Genomic DNA, 24,606 nt, shown 5'->3' on the forward strand with positions numbered 1-24,606 from the left:
AAACCATGGAAATGAGCAGGAGGGCTTGGCTGCCGGCAACCGCGGCCCTGCTCTGCGCTGACTTCTCTCCCGTATCTGTCGTAACTCGTAACAGATCGTCGGCGCAGTAACCATCTCGTCGAATCCGATGGCCCTCGGCGACAGCGCCACCACGCCGCCGGTGGCCAAGCTCTCCATCTCCGGCGCGGCCCTCGCGGCGCTCCTGCACCGCTGCGCGGCCGCAGCCGGCGACTGCGACGGCCTCCTCTTCGGCCGCGCCTCGCACCTGCCCGCGCCGCCGGCCGCTCTCTCCGACTACGACGACGCCGCCGCGGCGGCGGCCCCTCCCGCCCCCGCGCTCTCCATCTCCGTCTCCGGCCACTGCTCCCTCTCCCACCCCTCATCCCTCTCCGACTCCCTCGGCCGCTTCCAACCCCACTCCTCCCCCGCCCCCGCCTCCGCCCCCGCCCCCATCGGCTTCTTCTCCTCCCGCCGCCGCACCGCGCTCCGCCCCTCCATGCGCGAGGCCGTCCTCGCTCACTCCCTCTCCGCAACCCTAGCCTCCGCCCACCCGCTCCTCCTCATCCTCGTCTCCCCCTCCGCCTCCCCCAACCACTCCACCCACTCCTACGACTACCGCGCCTTCCTCCTCCACGGCGGCCGCCTCGTCCCGGCCTCGCTCGCCATCGTCAACGTCGGGCCCGGATTCCGGGACCAGTACCACGCCTTCACCGCCGAGTCGCCCATGCCCTGGCTGCCGTCGGCTCCGGCGCCTGGGCACGCTCACACCCTCGTGGAGCAGAAGGCGGTGGATGAAATGGTGGACGGGTTTGGGATCGGAAGGCTGCAGGAGCTCCTCGGCGCTGCTGCGGGGCAGGCGGCCGAGATTGATGACATGTACGCAGGGATGCTCAGCAAGCTGGAGAAGCTCGCCAGGGAGGTGGAAAAGAGCAATCTCCGTGTGCTCGAGCAGGTCTGCTTTTAAAAAATCCTGTGATTCCTGTCTGCACTGTTGATGTTCATCGCACTGCTGTGCTTCTGTGTGATTGATTGGCTTACTAATCACTTATACCACCTTGTGATAGAATTGTGCATTGTTGGATATGGACACCAGGAAATTGTAGTTGTACATTGTGGACTATTTTTTTTGGGGGGGGGGGGGGGGGGGCTAGCTGGGTTTGATTGTAACTATAATCCAGGTTTTCGGTTGCCTAAAGTGTCTTGTAAGTCGTAACGTTAGATTCAGCCATTTAACACAAGGCAGTTTAGGTTCCACTCAGCATTCACCATAAATGGATGGCACAAAATGTTGTTTCAAATCCCTCAGTTGCTTTGGTCTGTTTGAAAATTATTGTAACAGTTGGATTGTCACTACAAATCCATATTTGCACTTGACTAAAGCCTTAAACTAGCATGTCATACCAATTGTTTCCATTTAACAGCTGCCTGAATATTCAAGGCAGATTGACTGAACCCTCCCGTGCATTCCTTGTTTCAAACCATCCACGTGCATTGGTATGAAAGTTTCTGGTAACAAGCTAATGAGCACTACCATTACACAACTCTTGTATTTTCTTTTCCTTTGGCGGGGAATAACTCTTGCAATCTTGTTAGTTTACCCAAAATGCAGCAACAAAGCCAGTCCACCTGTGGACTGTGTTCTAGAGATCATCAGATAGGGCTGTGTACGGTATGCCGTCCTAGGGGGGCTTCGAATGTTGGAAAATGGGATGATGTCCTATGCTGGGCGGCACCATAAAAATGATTGGTGAGGTTGTGGCGATTGGGGTTTTGCTAAAGTAACTCCTGTGAAGTTTTAGGCTTGCTGCTTTTCTTCGCGACAAGCAAATGCAGTAGATAGTGAGTTGAGGAGCAAAGATCGACAAAATGGTAAAGGCCTATTTATGTGGTTTCAGACTCCGTACTTGTTTCTATATGGTTTGTTCGTTACATATTGGCAGCACTGTTTACAGTAGGGACCCTGTGAAAATTACCTCATAAGCTGGGGCTTCTTAGGGCTTTATCTGTCTGGTGCCAAATTCTTAAACTACCATAAGTGCTTGCTCCCTGCTATACGTTGTTATTAGAGCATCTCCAACAACAAACCCTAAAATAGAGTCCTAAAATTTGAAATAGGACCATATTTAGAATATTTAGGGTCTCAAAAGAAATGTTTACTCCAATAGTCAGGCCTTAAATAATGCTATGTAGGAAATAAATCATGATATTAGGAAATAAATGGTTGGAGATTAAGTGGAAATGATGATAGGGCTCCAGTATATGTGTACTATATTTAGGACCCGAGAGACCGAGCCCTATAATCATTTGATGAAATTTTATAAAATAGGGCCGTTGTTGGAAGGATGTTTTATGGTTTTGAGCCCTATATTTAAAATAGGACCATGTTTAGAGCCTTTCTTGGAGATGCTCTTAATGGTTTGGTCTGAAAACTGAAAGTATTGATCCTCTGTTGCATAAAAAAATTGGGAGCCCTTATCCTTTGGTCACTTTTTTTTATCTATGCCCCCTTCCCCAGCCATTACAGAGTGAATCATGGACATCTGCTCGTCGGTTATTCATACCTGTCCTTTCACTCCATTTCAGTGTTTTCAAGTCGTCCAACTAATCGCGATTAGTCAGCCTAGTCGGTTTCTGTAGCCCGATTAGGTATAGCGACGCGATTAGGTATCCTGGTCGTTCAATCGTCCGACTAGTCGTCGCCTAATCGCGACTAGTCGGCCGACCAGGGCCTGTGGGCGACCTGCAGGAGGGGAATTTGCTGAGCTGCTAATGGGCTGCGGCCACTGGCCCATTAGGGCTTCTACTGCAACTTCCAGCAGTCATCCTCTCCTATTTTCTGACCGCCCACGTGCCGCCTCCCTGTTTGGCGTTGCCTCCTGCTGCCTCCTGGTTCCTCGCGCCGCCGCCCCCTTCTCATTGCCTCATTGGCCGGCTGCCGGACAGACCTCGACGCCGGCTACCCCTCCTCCTCTGCCCCAAGCTGCCCCTCTGCTCCTTTTCCTCTACCACCGGTTGCCCCTCCTCTGCCTGCTCCAGTTCCACAGCTCCAGTACATAACTCTAGATCACCGGCGGGCGGCGGCTGCTCCAGATCATCGGCGTCTCCAACACCAGTGACGAGATGAGCTCATCATCTCAAGATCCCCCCTGCTCCCCCTTCTATGTAGTTCTGTTCCGTGACTCTGTCTGTCTCCAACACCAGTGACGAGATGAGCTCATCATCTCAAGATCCCCCCTGCTCCCCCTTCTATGTAGTTCTGTTCCGTGACTCTGTCTGTGTCTTTGTGACTTACCTCTGTCGGTGCCAGTGCCAAACTAATGGCTGCTGCTGCTCTGATCCTAAGGTAGTCTGGTCGTCGCCTAATCGCGACTAGTCGGCTGGTCTGTCCCAGGGTTTGACCAGGCGACCTAGCGACTTGAAATCATTGCTCCATTCTTCGATTGCTTTCTCAAGTCAATTCACGTAACTTTTGTTCTTATTATTTTGTATAGGAAAAGAGGAACCTGCTGCTGAGGTATAAATATGCTGGAATGGAGTAGGACCGAAGTGCTTTTGGTCTTAGCGATGTGTGTATCATGACTGAGTTTTATCGGTGTGTCATGCAGATTTCGTGATGATCTGAATGTTCATCAGTAGTTCCAAGTCGCACTCATGTTTTTGATAATATTATTTTGTCATGTGCCGTGTATTTGTGTTGTGTGCTTTTGTCGGGGGTGTTTGAATTCACTAGAGATGATAGTTAGTTGGCTAAAAATTGATAGTGGGATTAGCTAGCTAACTATTACCTAATTTGTTAAAAGTAGCTAATAGCTAAATTATTAGTTAGACTGTTTGGATGTCTCGGCTAATTTTAGCAGCTAACTAATGCATTCAAACACCCTAAGATGTCTGTACATGAGGATGAAATGCGCGGGGTAAATCCTGGCGTCCCTTACTGTTTACCGCTTGTATTCGGACTGCTTTCGTATTTGCAGGTAAATAGTTAAACAATAGATGATTAATTTGCTTAAACATTTAGGTTGACACCGGGTAAAGATGGGACATGAAGATATCAGGTTGGTTAAATTGCATATATATGCATTGCATCGTCACTTGCAGTAGATATTGGACCTCCGGAAAGCTAGCTACCCACCAAATAGGCAAATAGTGCAGTGCAGGCTTTGTATTGAGAAACAGTACGTATTGAGTTATTGACATGTGAAAGGACAAACTATCTCATAATCTGAGTAAATGTGAAGCAAAGTTGGCACTAGTTCAAACTACACCATGGATGGTAAGATTCGAAGCAATGAGAAATTCATGTGACTTTGGCTGCATTGCTCCTTCACTCCTTGCATGGACGCAAACTAAAGTGCTTCTCAGAAGTAGTTGTAATCATGGCTGAGAGAATCATATATATACCAGAACATAATATTCAGCACTTGAAAGAATCATTTGATAAACCATCATATTTTAGACGAACCAAATTACCGGTGCAAATACAAGCGTGGAGCTATATCCTGGTACAAGGAACGTAACCAACCAGAGATGCGACGAGTTTTACATACACAGACAGACTGTTGGAGATGGGAAAATAAAAGAGAGAGAGAGAGAGAGAGAGAGAGAGATGAGAGAGACATCACCGGGAAACACGGACTTTTGGGTTGAAAAAGCTGCGACTGCGAGCGATGGTGATGGGCACACGGACTGTGAGTTGCTGTGGGCAGGGCAGGCAGATAAAACCTTCCCAGGAAGATACGCACCCACCAAGGCTCAAGGCGAGTGCTTATCAGGGTAGGTCAGTACTGGGACTGGACTGGCCAAGTACATGCTAGCTATTGTGATGAGCGAGAAAGAGAGAGAGAGAGAGCGGAGAGAGGACAATACGTACTTGCGTACTATATGCCAATGCGCCAAAAGGACAAGTGGTGCGGCGCCGGACGGATAGTACACCAGAATGGTGCCGGTGCGGTGAACCTCCCCCGGAGGACGCCACGCCCACACCCACGCCTCTATGTAGCTGTATAGATGTACTCGTCGGTTACACAACGGTTCACAACAATATTTACGTAAATTATCCATTAAAAAGATCTCAATATTTTCTATTGATTGTCTTTGCTATCTGCATAATCTTTTTTTATTTAACTAATTGATGTTATTATTTACTCCATCCAATATGTGTTTGGTACAGCATGGTCAATGAAGGTAGCGATTAGAAGAGAGTTCACAACGACTGACCGAAAGAAAAGATATTATGGAATGACATAATTCCACCATATAGAGACCGACCTATTTAATAGTGTCTGGGCTAGCCCGGCACCAACGTCGTGTTGTGCTTAGACTGTAGCCTCAGTCCGTAGGGTTAGCCCGGCCCGGCACGATTATATATATATATATATATATATATATATATATATATATATATATATATATATATATATATATATATATATATATATATATATATATATATTCAATATTAAAAACACTTGAGCATGATGTTCTACTAGTTAGACGGCTTCGCCTAGTGCCTTCTACACTTTTTCCATCAGGGCATGGGTTCAAACCTCACCTCCTGCACCACTTTTTTAACATTTTACGCTGATTTAACCAAATGAACCGACGGCCTAATGGGTCGGTTCGGCACGGTCATCAGGCTGGCGTCCCGTGCCTGCGGCGGAGCTGCGGTCCGCGGGCGTCGGGCCACCGTTTGGTCATCTATATTGCAGAGGTGTGGTTTGAGACGTGGAGGTTGGGATCGGACGACAGGGACGAGACGAGAAGACGCCACCCCTCCCCTCTCCCCTTATCTGATTGAGATCGATGGATTCAGTTCCACTGATTGGTTGGGATGACTGTCCATCTTCTCTCCATCGACTCGTAGCAGTTAGCAGCTGCTGTCGATCGGTAAGGGAGAAGAGGCTTCCTTCCTTGTCATCGGCTTAGCTATTTAGATGGCCTTCCGTAGAATGTTCGTATGGCATGATGATGTTTCATCAGAAAATCCAAGTCAACCAAGGCCATCGTCGTCTATCCTCCCCCAAATAAACCACGTTGTTGTTCTTGTATGCCAACTTGCCTTCTATCTCTCTCTTTTTTTTTCCTTTTATTATTACCGTGACTGGGAAGCAAACTCCAAAATAAAGACGTACAGATATCTGTACCTTCGGAAAAATGTCGAATCCCAAGCTCAAGGAGCTGCTAAACACTAGTGCTACAATATATAAAAAAAAAATCCATGTGAGCGAATCGAAAGAAACAATTTTGGTTTATTAGACCATCAGGGGCGGCATAGTGCTGGCCGGGTGCTTATCAGGGTGAGGTGAGTACTGGACAGGACAGCTACTTGTCGTGGGTGGAGTGGACACACCACCAAGCCCAGGTCCACCCCGTCCGTCCCTTCGTCCTTTTTAGGTACGGCACATGCACCGCACCATCCTCCTCAGATACATTTCTTCTTCCTCTTTTTAAAATAAAAGCCTAAGTTTCTATCTATATGGAAATAAGACATAGGTGTTTGTTTAGAATTATAATTTATTTAGATTATGTAAACCAATAAATTTTAAACTAGCATTAGTTCGAAATTTATTGGTTTATATAATCTAGACATATTATTATCTCAAACAAACACCTCCATAAGTAGAAAGAATGATAAACCTACACGGTTTAGGTAATTATTAGGTATGTGCATGATACAACATTTTTTTGGTAGATGCTCAGCCCCCAATATAATGACCCAGTGGAATCATCTCTAGTTAGGTCTCCAATTGACAAATACCTAACATTCTCTTTCCCTGTCCACATCTTCGGCAATCAATTGTCCCAGCTATGGGTATATTGGTATATGGCCTTTTTACACGTTGATATGATGATTTTTTTGTTCCTCATAGTAGACTATATAAACAACTTTTATTTTTCAAGATCAAGCGCAACATTTCACCGCTGAGACTTACTTTTGCAGTGTACAACAAAACAGTCATCGAAAATATGGATGTATGTTGTTCACTTTAGATTAAAGTCAGCTATTTAAACGGATGCAACTATAATCTATAAAGATAAAACACGTAAAAGTCATTTTGGATTAAAACTAAGCAAAACCTAATGGCTATTCCAAACGGTTAAGCAACCGTGGGCCTAATGGTATCCGTACATTGCATAAAAATACTGCGTGCACGGCGGGGCCCACACAAAACGACGGAAGACACTGACACGCACCACGGAACGGAACGGAACGGAACGGGAAATGGAAAGCAAAAGCCGTCCCCAGGGAGCACGGGACCAGTCAGCGACTATCTCGAGATGCCAAAGTCGGGGAACGGGGCCACATGTCTGCGTCAGTAGGAAGGCGAGACCTAGTCGCTTATACGTACACGTCCGCACCACCAGGCTGTACGATCTGCAGTCCTTGGCGTCCTCCCCACCCCCGCATCGCCTCACGCCTCTTTCTTTCCGATTCTAACCCCGCCGAGGACACCCGCCGTACCGTACCTTCTGTCCAATCGGATTCCATACGGACGCCGAGTTTACCGTCCTACCCCTGACGGCGACTTTCCCCCACCAGTGTCGTAGGGGCAAATACGGAAAACACAGGCACAGCCCGCGTTTTCCCCAGTACGACACGCTGCAGGGGCTGCATCGTCATCTCCCCTCCCCGCCTCACCACATCCCACCGCGTCTCCTCCTTGTCCCGCACCTTCTCCATCTCCATCGCCGGCCTCCATTTCTTGCCTCCCGTGCCAGCCAGTCACTCTCGTCCGCCGCAGATCGAGAAGCCACCACCACCACCACCACCACCGCATGGCCATGGCAGCCCAGCAGCACCGGCACCACAAGCGCCGCCGCATCGCCCTCTCCCCCTCCCCGTCCCCGTCCCTCGCGCCCATCCCCGGCGCCCCCACGCCGCCGCTCGACTCGCTGGCCGACGAGCTCCTCTTCCTGGTCCTGGACCGCGTGGCCCAGGCCGACCCGCGGGCGCTCAAGTCCTTCGCGCTGGCCTCCCGCGCCTGCCACGCCGCGGAGTCACGGCACCGCCGGACGCTCCGCCCGCTCCGCGCGGACCTCCTGCCCGCCGCGCTGGCGCGGTACCCGTCCGCGACCCGCCTCGACCTCACCCTCTGCGCGCGCGTCCCCGACGCCGCCCTCGCCTCCGCCGCCGTCTCCGGCTCCTCCGCCCTCCGCGCCGTCGACCTCTCCCGCTCCCGCGGGTTCGGCGCCGCGGGCGTCGCCGCGCTCGCCGCCGCGTGCCCGGACCTCGCCGACCTCGACCTCTCCAATGGGGTCCACCTCGGGGACGCCGCGGCGGCCGAGGTAGCGCGGGCCAGGGCGCTGCGGAGGCTCTCGCTGGTCCGCTGGAAGCCGCTCACCGACATGGGCCTCGGATGCGTCGCCGTCGGGTGCACGGAGCTGAAGGACCTCTCGCTCAAGTGGTGCCTTGGACTCACGGATCTGGGGATCCAGCTCCTCGCCCTCAAGTGCAGGAAGCTCACCAGCCTGGATCTCTCCTACACCATGGTGAGCGCTTTCCGGGTTTCTTGATTTCTCTGTTCGTTTCTTGGGAAAAAAGGGAAAAAAAAGGCGACGGAAGGTTCTGTTTTTATTTCCTTCTAGTATGTTTATTTTTTTATTTAAAACATCAGCCTCCCTCTTTAATCCACCGGAGCAAAACGGCCTTCAGTTATGGGTTCCTTTGCTAAATCTGCTATCTTCATCAGTTACTAGACCATCATTCTGCTCAATCTAATTTATTCAGCTAGTGCTTAGGGCATTGGGCCACTCCAGTGTATAGGTATTAGGTAGTATAGTATTCTTGATCTGCGGACGTTCTTATATCTGTAAGCAAGACAAGTCATCGTTGCAACAATGGATCAGCAGAACCGTACTAGTAGCCAACTCTAGTTTCTCTTGCAGCTTTGTGCCTAGTGCCTAGCGACCCACTTATCTTATCGTGCTGGAGTAATAATAAAATCGAGATGTGTCTTCTGTTTCAGATCACAAAGGATAGCTTGCCTTCTATCATGAAGCTACCCAATCTTCAAGAGCTGACACTGGTGGGGTGTATTGGAATCGATGATGGTGCTCTTGTTAGTCTTGAGAGAGAATGCAGTAAATCACTACAGGTGAGGCGCTCATGGTAATTTGGTGTTTTTATGGATTCGCTTGTTATGAGCAAAATCAAACATTACATTCATTCGAAACGCCACTATATTATTTTCTATTTGATCTTACACTGTTAGGTTCTGAACTATGAAGATGCCTTGTCTGAACTGGTCACCTGTACTAAAATATGTATTTTTGATAGATCACACAAAAGAAGTGTTTGATAGTAGCACAAAGCTCCGTTTATTACTTAACTGAACTTGCATGCTTGCACGGTTGCAGGTGCTTGATATGTCTCAGTGTCAGAATATCACCGATGTAGGAGTTTCATCCATCCTGAAGTCGGTACCCAATCTATTGGAACTGGATCTTTCATACTGCTGTCCTGTAAGTAGCTAACCATCTGGTCATATTATTGTATCACCTTGGCATGACCTGAGCCCTCACAGCTTAATCTACACCCTTCATGTATCAGGTTACTCCTTCTATGGTGAGAAACTTCCAGAAGCTTCCTAAACTGCAGGCCCTGAAGCTGGAAGGCTGCAAATTCATGGCCAATGGACTAAAAGCCATTGGGACCTCTTGTGTTTCTTTAAGGGAGCTAAGTCTTAGCAAGTCATCTGGAGTGACAGATACAGAACTCTCTTTTGTTGTGTCAAGGCTAAAGAACCTGCTGAAGCTGGACATTACCTGTTGTCGCAGTATTACTGATGTTTCACTAGCGGCCATAACTAGTTCGTGCACTTCCCTCATCTCTCTGAGGATGGAGTCTTGTAGCCATGTTTCCAGTGGAGCACTCCAACTGATTGGGAAGCACTGTTCTCACTTGGAAGAGTTGGACCTTACTGACAGTGATTTGGATGATGAAGGTACATATTGAACTGGCTACTATATTATTCTTCGCCAGATGGACATAAAGCTGACTCTGAATATTTTCTGTACAGGATTGAAAGCTCTTGCCAGATGTAGCGAACTTTCGAGCCTAAAAATTGGCATTTGCTTGAAGATAAGTGATGAAGGTCTTAGCCACATTGGAAGGTCTTGCCCAAAACTCCGCGAGATTGATTTGTACAGGTCATTATTAGACATGCCTTGCGGTTCTCTTTGTTTAGTTGACTTTTGTCAGCAAACTAACTTATGTTCTCTGTTTCAGGTGTGGAGTTATTAGCGATGATGGAATTATTCAAATTGCGCAGGGTTGTCCGATGCTAGAGTCTATCAACCTATCATACTGCACAGAAATAACAGACCGTTCACTGATTTCACTCTCAAAATGCGCAAAGCTGAATACTTTGGAGATCCGTGGCTGCCCCAGTGTTTCATCGATTGGGCTCTCAGAAATAGCGATGGGGTGCAGGCTGCTTTCCAAGCTTGATATTAAGAAATGCTTCGGGATTAATGATGTTGGAATGCTTTACCTTTCCCAGTTCGCTCATAGCCTCCGTCAGGTATTATCCTTCTCTCCTGTAACTGTAACAGGAATCTCGTGATACCTTGTGTGTTCTGCAATTGTGCTAATACCATGTATGTCTCGTTACAGATAAACTTGTCATACTGTTCAGTCACCGATGTTGGGCTCCTTTCCCTTTCTAGCATATCCGGCCTGCAGAACATGACCATCGTCCATTTGGCGGGTATAACACCCAATGGCTTGACAGCAACTCTTATGGTTTGCGGTGGGTTGACGAAAGTGAAGCTTCATGAAGCATTCAGATCCATGATGCCTCCTCATACGATAAAAAATGTTGAGGCACGTGGCTGTGTTTTCCAGTGGATCGATAAACCGTTCAAGGTATTCTACTGCTCCCCTGGTTGCTTTACACACAGCGTTAGACCCTTGTGCTCGTCAACTAGTTCTTGCCCGATTTGCTGCTTGAAAACGATACACACTATTTGTTTCAGAAAAGATGTGGTTCTATTCGTCTATGTTTTGTGCTGCCAGATCTAAATGCAGTGCTGTTTCTTCTCTGTATCTGTGATATCTTGTCTATGCTTAAAAACACGCGACTCATGATTTGCTTATGGATGATGTGTGTGTGTGTTTAAAAAATGCCTAAATAAAGAGTATAGCACAGTTGTCTTGAATCTGTTGAGTCGATTTGTTCTTACTACAATCACAAGTCTGCAAAAGCAAAACAGTGTGACAGTGTCTAATAATTGGTGTGGCATTGTTCAGGTTGAGGTGGAGCCTTGTGATGTATGGAAGCAACAGTCACAAGATGTGCTTGTGCGATGAGAATACAGGAGACCTCGAGCGTAGCCGCTATCGTGGAAATCGTGGCATGCATCGTATGGATGGATGAGTTGTTGTTGGCTGGCAATGGCATCCAGAAGTGAAGTCTGATGGGGGGAGCTCCAAACTCAGCGTTGTAATCAGTGCGATTCGGCACAAAGATACCAGCATTTGAGCAGAGGTGTATGTATGTCTTGATGTTGTTTTATACTGCTATAGATGTGTAGATCCCATTGTTTGGTGAGGTGATCATTTGCGAGGAAGTTGACTATTAGCATGTATTAAGATAAAAAGGAAAGAGATGAGAAAATGTTTTTGAAATTTAGTACGATATGCCTTGCAGTGCCTGTATCTGTTGCATTCATATTTGTGATCAGCTGGAATGAAGTGGCTTGCATTCATGTTTTATACTGCCGTGTTTGGGATGCAAGAAGAGAATGAAGGGGCACTGGTGATCTCTGCCTGCTTGGAATGAAGTGGATTTGCCGGTTGCATACGACACAGGAGGATGTAGTTCCTGGAGTTTGTTGAGTCCGATTTGGATCAGGGTTGGACAGGCACATGAAACTCGATCGAAGCATACAGCTGAAGGGTAAGGGGAAGAGAGCGAGGTCAGGCGCCTTGGGGCTGGTAGTATCGAAGGAACGAGACATTCGATGATTGTAAGACAGGATTACAGGAGATGCACAGCCTCCCTTGCCTCTGGATCTGTTACTAAGACTTTCAACTTCTGCTTATATGTCGTAAAAAATATTAATAAAAAATCTCGAATTGGATTGGTTGGGGTGCGCCAGGCTCAGCCAGTAGTGCAACGGCCGAGCGACGCTCGAGGGGCCCAGTGGCAAGCCACTGTAGTGGACCCTCCCCCACAAAAAATAAATTTAATATCGAAGTGAACACATGGTCCACATATCAGATATTAAACTGATAAGAACAGATACTACACTTGATCTTAGCCAAAAGGCCGAGAAAGGTATGCTCTAAACAGCCAACCTCCGTCTCCTTTTGTAGCGAGTCCGGGCCTCCCCGCTGCTTTGGCTGGGCGAGGTGGGACTAAACGGATGAAGCCGATCGCACTGCATCCGGCTGAACGCTGACTGCGGCGGTGTCCGTCTAGTGCTATGTTAATGGGCCGCAGCCCAGCGGGCGTTGTTGCCTCCGATACTTATTAGTTAGGCCCAACTGTTAAAATCCGGACAAAACGGGGGATGCTGCATCTCTAATTTTGCTCGAATTTATGTACGTTGGATGCATGTTCCCGTCTATTATCCCTCTCATCCACACAACTAAGAATAGCCGAATGAAAACAAGCCTCTTCTTCACCTCTCCCATGCAAGACCTCCAGTGTCTCTCCTCCCATTTTCCAGAAGCAAAGCGACGTCAAGAAACAAGAAGAGAGGGAGGTTGATCCGTCCAAATAATAGATGGGATTCCAATCAAATGGCAGCAATGGCACAGCCTAGTTAGCCGACAGATCATCACTTGATTTGTCAGCAACAGCATCCGATTCTAACAGACAGCGAGCCCGAAGACATGACGGCGGTGGCGAACCTGTCGTCGGGGGCGCTGGAGGCGACGGCGAAGCCGCTGGCGGCGGCGTGCTACGACAACAACCTGGTGAACTCGCAGGGCATGTTCCTGGGCGACCAGCCGCTGCGCTTCTCGCTGCCGCTGCTCCTCGTGCAGGTGTCCGTCATCCTAGTCCTCTCCGCGGCCGCCCACGTCGTGCTCCGCCGCCTCGGCCAGTCCCGCTTCGTCACCCACATGCTGGTCGGCATCTTCCTGGGGCCCTCCGTGCTGGGCCGGAACGCCTCCTTCCGCGACCTCCTCTTCTCCGAGCGGGGCACCTACATCCTCGAGAGCGTCTCCCTGGTGGCGCTCATCCTCTTCCTCTTCTCCATGGGCGTCAAGACCGACCTCAGCCTGCTCCGCCGCCCCAGCGGCCGCGCCGTTGCCGTCGGCATCACGGGAGCCGTCGTCCCGCTCGCCATCACCCTGCCCGTCTTCCACGCGCTCCAGCCCTCGCTGCCCGAAGACCTGCGGGGCTCCTCGCTCGTCACCGAGCTCGCCGTCCGCCTCTCCCTCTCCTCCTTCCCCGTCGTCGCCGACGCGCTCTCCGACCTGGACCTCCTCAACACCGACCTCGGCCGCATCGCGCTCACGGCGTCCCTCATCACGGACGTCACCTCCTGGTTCCTCCGCGCCTGCTCCGCCGCGGTGTTCCTCGTCTCCGAGGCCATGTCGCCGGCCTTCACGGCCAGGATCCTCGCCTCATTCGTCGCCTTCGTGCTCTTCGTCGGCTTCGTCGCGCGCCCCGCCGGCCGCTACATCGCGTACAAGCGCACCCCGACGGGGGCGCTCCTGTCCGAGGGCTCTTTCGTCGTGGTGGTCATCGCCGCGCTGCTGTCGGCGCTGGTCACGGACGCCATCGGCTTCAAGTACATGATCGGGCCCATGATGCTGGGGCTGGCGCTCCCCGGCGGCATGCCCATTGGCGCCACGATGACGGAGCGCCTCGACTCCTTCTTCATCGCGCTCTTCCTGCCCGTCTACATGGCGCTCTCCGGCTACCGCACCGACTTCAGCAAGGCGGAGGAGGCCTCAGAGAGGTGGTGCGCGCTGGAGCTGTTCGTGGTGCTCTGCGTCTCCGGGAAGCTCGTCGGCTGCGTCGCCGCGGGGCTCTTCTTCGCCATGCCGTTCCGTGACGCCGCCGTGCTGGCGCTCATGCTCAACATCCGGGGCATCGTGGAGGTGGCGGCCATCAACAGCTGGGGCGACAGCATGAAGGCCACCGCGGAGCACTACTCCACGCTGACCCTGGCCATGGTGCTCATCACCGCCGTGTCCACGCCGCTGATCAAGCTCCTGTACGACCCGTCGGGGCAGTTCGCGCGGGCGAAGCGGCGGTCGCTGGAGCACGCGCGCATGAGCGCCGACCTCCGCGTGCTCACCTGCCTCTACAGCGAGGACCACGCGGCGCCGCTGATCGACCTGCTGGAGGCGTCGGGGTCGTCCCGCGACTCGCCCGTGTCGCTCATCGTGCTCCACCTCACGGAGCTCGTGGGCCGCGCCGCCTCCGTGCTCAAGCCCCACCGGAAGAGCACGAGCAGCGGCGGGAACCCGACGTCGTCGGACCGCATCGTGAACGCGTTCCGGTACCTGGAGCAGCAGGCGGCGCCAGGGGCGGTGACGGTGAGCCCGTACGTGGCGCAGGCGCCCTTCAGCTCGATGCACCACGACGTGTGCTCGCTGGCGCACAGCCGGAAGGCCAACCTCATCCTGCTCCCCTTCCACAAGTCCTCGGACGGCGCGCGGAGCACGGCCAACAACGCCATCCGCTCCATCAACCGGAGCGTGCTGCAGTACGCGCCCTGCTCTGTCGCCATCCTCGTGGACCACGGCCTCGCGTCCGGGTCGGCGTGCGCCACCGCCGCCAACAGCCTGCTCCAGCGGGCAGCGCTCTACTTTCTGGGAGGCGCCGACGACCGCGAGGCGCTGGCGTACGCGGCGCGGATGCCGGAGACCGGGACCATGTCGCTGACGGTGGTGCGGTTCAAGCTCCGGAACTGGGTCGGGATGGGCGGGCGCGACGAGGCGAGGGACGAGGAGCTGCTGCAGGAGTTCTGGAGCAGGCACAGGGACAACGAGCGGGTGGTGTACGTGGAGAAGACGGTGGAGGACGCGGAGGGCACGGCGTCCGTGGTGCGCGCCATGAGCGAGAAGTTCGACCTGCTCATCGTGGGTCGGCGCGGCGGGGAAGGCGAAGGTGACCCGGAGGGGTCCACGGCGCTCACCAGCGGGCTGTCGGAGTGGAGCGAGTTCCCGGAGCTGGGCGTGCTGGGGGACATGCTCGCCTCCGCGGAGTTCGCGTCCAAGGTCTCCATCCTCGTCATCCAGCAGCAGCCGCCCAAGAAAACCATCGCCACTGGAAGCTCCGTCAATGATTAATCATCGTTCCGCCTTGCCGGCCGGTGTCAAGTTAATTTAATTTTTGTAATCAATCAGTTGAGATCAGGTAGGTGAGATCCAAGCTATTGTGATGTGAACAGCCCTGGAATCTCCCGTTTATGTCACTGACTCGTCAGCTGTGAGGAGGACACGTAATTCAGAATTTCCACTTTTTTTTACAGAGATATCATTGGGTTCGATTTGTAACCTTAGTCCTGGTTTGAATACTCTTCTCAATCATCTCAATCCACATGTATTAATATTGATTATGATATAAATTACACTCCAAACCACCTCAATACACGTGGATTGAGTTGAATACGAGAGTTTCCAAACAAACATTCTGTTCGTTTGACTTTAATCTGTATCAGTTTCTACTGCTTTTACAATGTTTTATTTCTATAAGTTGCAGCTGCAACAGTCCGAACAACTGGCTTTAATTCGAATCAATCAGCCTGAAAACATTATTCTTCTAAGCATGTTTTTATCTATTTATTTATTAGTTTTCAGTTATTTATGGGTGAGATGTATATAAATAGATGGCTAACATCGAGTATTAAACCCATATGAGACAAGGATGAGTCGCCACCTTGCTCTGCCAAGATGGTAATGGAGGCGATGAGGACGCCATGTCTCGTCTTCGCACCGCCACACATAGGACACTTGAGGTCATGATCCACTAGTGTAGACATCCGTCATCGGGACTTAGTTCTTTATGCTCACATGCACCAATCACCACGAGTGTGCAATGTTGACATAGGTGAACTTGGAGGCGGTAAGAGCCAATGTCTTCCATAATGTGCCACTGCCACCACAAGCCACTATGACCCTATCTTCGTCTGAGCGTTGGCCCCTACACGTCGTTGAGGGGAAGATCTTTGTGCAGCTCGATGGCGAGATAGAGCGCGACCCCATAGCCTCTAGTACCTTGATAACTAGGCAAAGAACCACATGTCAGACGATCAAGACACCTTCATCGACACCGATACGATGATCCATGACACCATCAAATTTAGTGATGGCTCAAAGGTCGCACTCGAAGGATCCAGGACTGGTGAGCACCGCCCACTCGCGAGGGTGTACTTCGTCCCGAGGCTAATCACCAACATCATCAGCCTCAGCTATCTCGACGAGGGTAATTGCGACATCCACACCAATCACAACTACCTTTGGATTTGTGATGACAAGAGGCACCTATTCGCCTGAGTCCAGCTTAGCGAACCGTCCGTACCGGCTACATATGAAGATTGGGTGACCGTTGCGCTTGATTGCACACACCAACAATAGTGTGTGGTTGTGGCATGAACGTTATATCTCCTTCTCTTTGACATTGTGTGCAAGATCGAGCAACGGGCCATGGTGCACGGGTTGCCTCACGTCGAGTATGTCCACTAGCTATGTGACGATTGTATCACCATTTGCATCATAGGAGAAACGAAAAAACAAACGGGCTACTAGACCTAGTCCATGGTGACCTTTGCAATCTCATCATATAAGCATTAATTCCTTATGTTGGTTGATGATCGAGACATGTATGTGCGGGTGGCGTTACTCGCTGCCAAGAGCGACACCCACTGTTATCAAAAAGTTTGAGCAAAGGTGGAGGAGAAAGGCCACAACTTACGTGTGTCGTACCGTACCCGTACACTAACAAAACGGTGAGCATACCACTAAGTTTGATGAGTATTGTGCCGAACACGACGTTGAGCAACAACACACGATATTGCACATGCCACAACAGAACAATATCGTTGACCGGTGGAACTAGACTGTCATCTCCATGGCATGTAGTCTGCTGGAGAGCCAGAACATGCCAACGATATTCTAGGGCGAGGCGGTTGTCGCAGTCATCTTCTTGTTGAACCAGTCACCCATTAAACACCATTGACAATATGGCACCTCATGAGGCATGGCATAGTCGTAGGCCGGATGTCCAGTTCCTTTGCACTTTTAGGTACGTGATGAGCGTCAAGATGACAAAGCTGCACATAAAGAAAGCTCGATGACTGCTGCACTTGGGTTGTCTTTCTCGGCTATGAGCTAAACACCAAGACGTGGAACTTCTATGATCGAGTGACAAGTCACACCATCATGTCTAAAGATGTCGTATTCGATGAACCGATGTCCTAGATTTAGAAGGACGGGGACGTTGACCTAAAGGCCAATGCATACCTTGTCGTGGAATACCGCTTGATGAATCTTAACAACGGACGCAACCACACCGACACCACTACGAGCTCATTAGATATTGTGATGACGCTAGCCTCTACAACAACCTTAGTGCTTTCAAAGGATGACACAACTAGTGTCACTCATGGCACCGAACCACCGACCCCGCCTCCCATGGCTCCTCATGTGTGCCAGTCATTGAATTACTTACAGTTACACTAATTGAAGTGCATATTTTTCACGAATAAGCATATATTTTTATCAATGTATTATTTATTTCATAAATGATCATGCCTTCATATTTTGTAATTTCTAATATATTTTCTAGTACAAACTTTAGTGTGTTAATCAGAAAAAGATAAATTACAATCTATCTAACCCCAATTACGAAGAACATGGATGTAGTATACAGCGGGCACATAATTATACACATATATTTATATAAATATCATATATATATATATACACATATAAATATACATACACAAATATGTATATATAATACACACATACACATACAGGCTGATTGGTTACCGTGCCCCACGCGCGCGGGCTCGCACGGTGCATTGACCATGCGCAAGCGCGTGTTCAGTTGCCTGCGTCTTCGTCCATAGCTCTGCATGCGCGCGCATGCAGTTTAGCCACTTTTTCACTGTCTGGCATGCACGTCTGGAGATGTGGAGAGTGGACTTCCCTAGAGGTCTAGGCCCGCTCGAGCCATGCGCGCGCCAGCCGGGGAACCAATCGGCAATCAGCCACATATATATCCGGGGTAAGCAGGTTTGCGGACACGGGTATAACATTTTCATACACGTGAGAAAAAACCTATCGGGTTGAGAATCAAACCCACATTCGTATCTCGGGTACAAACTCACACCAAATCCGCACCTATAGAGTTTTTACCCGCAACACATGGGTAAAATATGCTCGTTGGCATCTTTAATTCACACCTAGCTAATCAATAAAACACATATTTTTGTGTTTTATATTCTATGCCCAAACATAATATAAAGTGTATGTTATATAAAAATTGAAAACAATGCACGCCGCTGTATATCGCTCATAATGTGTTGTGGAAAAGCCTGTGGGCCTTCTTGCCTTCTATGAAGAAGGGTTTACTGGCCCGGGTGCAGCAAGCAGAATTTAGTTATGGCCCATGGCTCATTAACCACTGGGCCACCGGCCAACCGCCCACCAGCATACCGGCTCCAGTGATCGACGCCGGGTCGCCGGCGAAGGAAGAACAGTCAGGACGAGGAAAGAAAAAACAACAGAAACGAGGAAGAAAAACGGAAAAAATAGAGCGGCGGGGCGAGATCTACGACGCGGCCGCGGGAAGGAGAGGACTGCCTCTACGCAATCCCGCTATCCTGGCGACATCCACGACTCCGATATCCGGTAAACTGGTATCATTTTTTGTTTTTCTCGCTCCCCCCTCGTGTTGTAGTCGAGATTATTCCGTTCGGTCCTATCTCCTGATGTGATTCGGTTCCACGATTACCATGTCTCATCGGTACGCCGACTGCTTCTGTTCAGTCGAGAATTCGCAGCTTCCTTTATCCTGAGAAACCTAGCTCTTAATTTTAGCAGTGCGGGCATGGCTCTAGCGTTCTATTTTTTCTTGTATATATCTTGTAGCAAGAAATAGATAAAAAAACAGAGTAATTAGCTTCTGACGTCATGTTAAGACACATGCTGGAAGTGTCTATCCCTTTGCGGATTGGAGTCCGGAGATGCTTTCATACCTTTCTTTCTTGATGATAAGAGTACCCCACTTTTTTGTTACTTGTGCAGTTGTGCTTCCTTAGCTCTAAAAGGACCTCGTGACTTGCTCTTCAGTTGTCTCTCTTTCTCAGTTCTATATGTCATAGCCAGATAGCCTTCTAAGTTCTAAACTTATTTTCCTGTTACTTTATCTATGGAGTTTCATTCCTAGTTCATTGCACATTGGTTATCGTGACAAATGGGGGTGTCGCTAGCAGGTCTCTCTTCTCTGGATAACCACACCACCAATCATGAGGGAATCACCTTCAACACAGGGGGGGCCATCTACATCTTCTGCGGTGTGTGCACTTTCCAAATTTTCCATTTTGTTATCTAATGCACTGAATTTCCATAACCTTGTTCGACTTGCATGGATTTGTATTTAGTAAAGTATATATAATAGTCTTTTTTTCTATTACCGAGTGATGAACCATTCAGCCATGACCCTCTTTGTCAAGCATGCTCTGTCATGGAGAGTAGACTATGTCTACTAGTTGCCCTTGGCACCACTGCCCTTCGAATACCAAATTTTGGAAGCTGAGTTTCAAAGGCGTTGTTGCTATGATTCTTATAATACTACACACAACTTAATTTAGTTATTTCTTTGATTCTTGAAACATATGCATAATTAGGTAACAAGAGCAGCATAACTAAATCGATTGATTCTGTATGTAAACGTACAATATAGGCAAACTTTTGTAACTCTACTTTAGTCTCTTTGGTTAATTATTTATTTTTTGACTGCTGTTTGATTAATACAGGTTGATGATAGTTACTCAGCTGACGGTGTTGAAGATTCACAACTATTCCTCTCCGTGCCAGCTTTAAACCAAGCTGCATCTTATCTTGCCCAGACAGCTTCATTCCTCACTCAATGCCTCCCTGTACCTGGTTTTGTGGGTTAGTTCTTTTAATTGTTTTGAGAAAATAATTCCCTCATGTCAATTGTGTAAGAGATGTCAGCCCTTATGATAATTCCATTTTAACTGCCAGGTCATGTTTGCCATCTTAATGCAGGTCTATCTGAGGAGGGCCAAGAGTTATTAACACTGCCACCTGCATCGGCTTCAGGCAGACTTTCTGTTCAGACTTCTTCAGTAGAGCCTTCCGGTACCAATTCATCCCTTGGTCAGTCAGATTGTGGTGGAAACCCCTCTCAAGAAAACGCTGGACAGATGGTGCCTTCGCATGTTTTTCAGAATGGAGCTTCACTGTTCCAAGGGTACAAGATTGCTCTGCATCTTTATGTTTTTCTCCTCTTATTCAAATCCTGCTAGAATTTGATGCACAGTGTCTATCAGTGCAGCACCTGCCTTAGAATTTGATAAACGGTGGGTCTATCTTTCCCATACTAAATAGGAACTGAGTTAAAACTGGATGCTATTTTTTAATCAAATTTGGATGGTGGATGGATGTAATCGCGTTCCATAAGATGTCCCTGATATGTTGTGCAGCCTTGTTGAACGTGCTCGGAAAACGGTCCGTGGTTCAGCAGATGATATTGGCTGGCTCCAGCGAGATCAAAGCTTACCTACAACTGAGGATGGGACAGCCAGATTCTTAGAGATTTTGGATTCTGTGAGGTCAGCAGATGTACCAAACTCGAACTTGATTCTGATGATATCCAAACATGCTTTTAACGATAGCTTTGATATGAGCTTTATCTCATATGGACCATTTCATCCCTCTTCAGAAAAAATGAACACAAGCTATCTGATTCATTGGTTTACTTGTTGGTTCCAGGTTAGTCAGCTGGTTCTCCTATTATGAGCTGTCAGTTTCCAACCTTTTATGATAACATTATATTTCTGGTTGTTTATAGGTCTGTTTAGTAACCACGGACCTCTTTACTTTGTCAAAACAAAGGCATATTTCTCCAAGATGGGTCTGGCTTGCCATATTGCCAAAATTCATAGTGAGGTACTACCATACACTAACCTGAACTTTTGCTTCTTGACACTTAGTTGACAAAGCAGTGCATTAAAAAAAAACCACATTGCAGTCTTCAGTGAGTAAAAATGCACGAGAGATAAAGGAATACATAGAAGAAATATACTGGGGATCAAGGAAACGTGTGCTCCTCCTTGGTCACAGCAAGGGTGGTGTTGATGCGGCTGCAGCCCTCTCCCTCTACTGGCCACAACTCAAAGACAAAGTCGCAGGTTTAGCATTAGCCCAAAGTCCATATGGAGGAAGCCCCGTTGCTTCAGATATCCTGCGAGAGGGGCAGCTTGGTGACTATGTCAGGCTGCGTAAGATCATGGAGATCTTGGTATCCAAGGTCCTTAAGGTATTTTCCTTGATCATTCCAGCAATCCAGTCACTAACCAGCCTGCCTATTGAATGACAGTGTTGCTGACTCTATTAATTGCCTTGTGTTCAGGGTGATCTGCAGGCTCTAGAAGATCTGACTTATGAAAGGCGGAAAGAATTCCTGCGACGGCACCCGCTACCTCAGGATGTTCCTATCGTTTCGTTCCACACGGAGGCAAGCATCACTCCCAGCGTGCTCACAGCGCTCTCTCACGTTGCACACCTGGAGCTCCCGATTGCTGGCGATGGCAATTCCACTAGGATCCCAGTTGTGATGCCACTTTCAGCCGCGATGGCAGCATGCTCGCAGTTGCTGGTGGCGAGGTATGGCGAGAAGAGTGACGGTCTCGTGACGAGGAAAGATGCTGAGGTTCCTGGTTCAGTGGCGGTCCGGCCGGAGCGGAAGCTAGACCACGCGTGGATGGTGTATTCGTCGCTGAAAGAAGAGTCTGGGGATCAGGCGGACACGTCGCAGGTATGCGAAGCCCTGCTGACTCTACTTGTCGAGGTTGCACAGAAGAGGAGGCATGAGATGGCAATGAAAGACGAGTGAAAGTAGCTTTTGGTGTTGGCTGGCGATAGTGGGATGTATCCTCCTGTAATCGTAGACTGGCCTGTTGCTGGCTGTACAGAGTTGTGCTGCTCAAAGTGCTTTGGGACCTGTTTTTGTTTGGTTGACAGAAACTTGTGTTGTATAGCATGTGAAGTTCAGAGGTGGATGGAGAAGGTTCTACTGTGTTGTGTTTGGTTGGATGTACAAAAATTGATATAAAGGGGTGGCCACATTTTCTATAATGTTTGGATGAGGGTCACACGGGATGAGGTGAACACTGGAGCAATTTTTTATGGCGGTGTGGTCTAAAAAAACCGAGTGGATGGTGCCGGCCTCGCCTCTCTCGTGCTCTCGAAAACTGGGATGGCCGCCCCCGCCTCTCTCGAGTAGTGACAGCTAACCATCATACAAACAAAAACTAGAATGGTTTCATCCAAGTTTATCCCTTCTACTAAATAAAAAAAACTGGTGACTGTTAGGGATGACCTTGCCATCAAATCAGGATGACATTGTCTCATACTATTTTGACCTCAAACCAAACACATCATAAATTGCTCATGATCATCAACAAGGTATGTACCTTGATAGCTCATGATCATTCAATTGCAAGCTTCAATTCAACTCATTTGCAAGCCATCAAATATATCATGAATTTTAATCAACCACCACTAGACTATAGCAATAGCACTTTGGACTCCACTGATTTTTTGACTTGCCATCGAGATAGAATTATACTAGGATTCAATACTTGACTTTACATTTGATTGATAATACGAACACCACATGAATCAAGCCTCCAATGTTGATGGTACCTACAATCAATTATGGGATCCCATCAATTATCCACTTTTGATGGTACCCAAACCAAGTTGGGCTTTCAAGTTTAGAGCAACAAACTTACACATTGTCTTAGTATGGATGGCTGAATGGTTTGCAATTTCAACCAATAATGCATCGTTGCCATCTTTCTAAGCACAATATTAGTATCATATAGAATAGGCTTATAATTGTTACCTAGGGAACATGAATTTACCATGTGTCCTCTTTTTTGACATATATAGTAATACCTCTTTGATTGAGTTTTTCTTTCTTTCTCAAATTTTGCTTCATATTGTCTTCTCTCTTCTCAATTGTTTGATCCTTCTTAAGCTTGTTGGTACACTTCGAGACAAAAGTGATCCATATCTTCGCATTTGTACTTGATGTGAGCTAAATCTTATTTTGATTCTTGCTTATCATCTCAGAATCTTAATTATGCATTTGATGCATTTTTCTTCCTCTTCTTGTTTTCTTTTTCGTCTCCATACCAACACTATTTTATGGTGGATCTTGATTTGCTCTTGGGGCTTCTTCTCTTGCTCGTCTTGAGGCTTCACTTGATACTTCACCAATTTCTTGGTTGGACACTTTGAGTTGAGGTGACTCCCAAGTTTGACATTTGAAGCACTTAACATTCTTGATCCTCTCTTCTTCCTTCAACTTAAGAATATCTTCATTGGGGCATGCATTTGCAAGATGATCCATCTCATGGTATCTTCTCTCTTCTCAATTGTTTGATCCTTCTTAATCTTGTTGGTACACTTTGAAAAAAGTGATCCATATCTTCACATTTGTACTTGATGTGAGGCAAATCTTACTTATTTCAATTTTCGCTCATCATCTTGGTATCTTGATTATGCATTTGATGCATTTTCTTCCTCTTCTTGTTTTCTTTTTCGTCTCCATATCAACACTATTTTATGATTGACATTGATTTGCTCTTGGGGCTTCTCTTACTCATCCTGTGACTTTGGTTGAGGCTTCACATGATATTTTACCAATTTTTTGGTTGGACACTTTGAGTTGAGGTGACCCCAAGTGCGACATTTGAAGCACTTAACATTCTTGATCCTCTCTTCTTCCTTCTTCAACTTAAGAGTATCTTCATTGGGGCATATGTATTTGCAAGATAATTGATCTCATGATATTGAAAGCACATGAAATGAGATAGCTTATGTTGTTCTTGCATCTTCTTTAGGTGTTGATAGAAGACAATGTAAGTATTTGCCCTTGACATATGCAGGTCATTTTTAAGACTATTGAGCACCTAAAGCTAGAACCACCATGCTCTCAGTTGAGAAGCTTAAACTTATCATTTGAGGTCTAAATTTCTATTTGCAAAGTTAGAAGCTACCTATCTCAAGAAGCTAGAATACCTTAGTGATTTTTACATTAATTTGGTTCGATGGAACCTTCATGATTTTTGGTTCTCTAGTAAGCTTATTTACTTGCCTGGATGATTTTTTTTCTTTTCACGTGTGAAGCTAGAACAACTTCATTAAAGGAGACATAGTCCATTCATTAAAGGCTATCATGGAGGTTCTCACTCCACCAAAGGTTCACTCTCTTAGAATACAAGTGAATTATTCATCTCTCCACCAGTTTAAACTTTTGGGTTGAACTAGTTGGTGCATGCAACTTAATATGCTCGACCCTTCAATAGATAATGGGTATAACCGTACAAGTATGTAATCCAATCGTACCTTTTAAACTTGGACTTCGACTAAGGACC

The 24,606-nt window shown here is 48.1% G+C and overlaps 4 protein-coding genes and 1 non-coding gene across 7 annotated transcripts; 4 read left to right on the forward strand and 1 right to left on the reverse strand.

Annotated features, from left to right (window-relative positions):
• Positions 1–82: 82 nt before the first annotated feature.
• LOC100277203 (uncharacterized) lies at positions 83–3,674 on the forward strand. Its single transcript, NM_001150839.2, has 2 exons — positions 83–952; positions 3,492–3,674. The coding sequence occupies exons 1-2, from the start codon at positions 128–130 to the stop codon at positions 3,537–3,539; spliced, it is 873 nt and encodes a 290-aa protein (NP_001144311.2). The 5' UTR covers positions 83–127; the 3' UTR covers positions 3,540–3,674.
• A 4,022-nt stretch (positions 3,675–7,696) lies between these two features.
• Positions 7,697–11,716, forward strand: LOC109945355 (F-box/LRR-repeat protein). The gene is made up of 8 exons (NM_001407178.1): positions 7,697–8,490; positions 8,967–9,095; positions 9,358–9,462; positions 9,551–9,944; positions 10,020–10,149; positions 10,229–10,523; positions 10,616–10,867; positions 11,252–11,716. Exons 1-8 carry the CDS (start codon positions 7,777–7,779, stop codon positions 11,309–11,311), a joined length of 2,079 nt encoding a protein of 692 aa, NP_001394107.1. The 5' UTR covers positions 7,697–7,776; the 3' UTR covers positions 11,312–11,716.
• A 372-nt stretch (positions 11,717–12,088) lies between these two features.
• Positions 12,089–12,285, reverse strand: LOC111591251 (U2 spliceosomal RNA). The gene has a single exon (XR_004857480.1). It is a non-coding gene; the product is annotated as a U2 spliceosomal RNA (small nuclear RNA).
• LOC103651657 (cation/H(+) antiporter 15) lies at positions 12,121–15,595 on the forward strand. The gene has a single exon (XM_008677341.4). It carries the CDS (start codon positions 12,842–12,844, stop codon positions 15,254–15,256), a length of 2,415 nt encoding a protein of 804 aa, XP_008675563.3. The 5' UTR covers positions 12,121–12,841; the 3' UTR covers positions 15,257–15,595.
• A 2,965-nt stretch (positions 15,596–18,560) lies between these two features.
• Positions 18,561–22,330, forward strand: LOC103651658 (alpha/beta-Hydrolases superfamily protein). Of its 3 annotated transcripts, none has more exons than NM_001320490.1 (9): positions 18,561–18,823; positions 19,408–19,488; positions 19,951–20,089; positions 20,207–20,411; positions 20,644–20,772; positions 20,883–20,932; positions 21,012–21,109; positions 21,192–21,479; positions 21,573–22,197. In NM_001320490.1, the coding sequence occupies exons 2-9, from the start codon at positions 19,441–19,443 to the stop codon at positions 22,053–22,055; spliced, it is 1,440 nt and encodes a 479-aa protein (NP_001307419.1). In that variant the 5' UTR covers positions 18,561–18,823; positions 19,408–19,440; the 3' UTR covers positions 22,056–22,197. The 3 variants fall into 3 exon arrangements, with proteins under 3 accessions (NP_001307419.1, XP_008659573.2, XP_035821972.1); XM_008661351.4 differs by having other exon boundaries at positions 18,565–18,831; positions 21,573–22,330; XM_035966079.1 differs by having other exon boundaries at positions 18,580–18,831; positions 19,405–19,488; positions 21,573–22,330.
• The last annotated feature ends 2,276 nt before the right edge of the window (positions 22,331–24,606 follow it).

This window comes from Zea mays, chromosome 3, assembly GCF_902167145.1.
Source record: "Zea mays cultivar B73 chromosome 3, Zm-B73-REFERENCE-NAM-5.0, whole genome shotgun sequence".
Lineage (NCBI taxonomy): Eukaryota > Viridiplantae > Streptophyta > Magnoliopsida > Poales > Poaceae > Zea > Zea mays.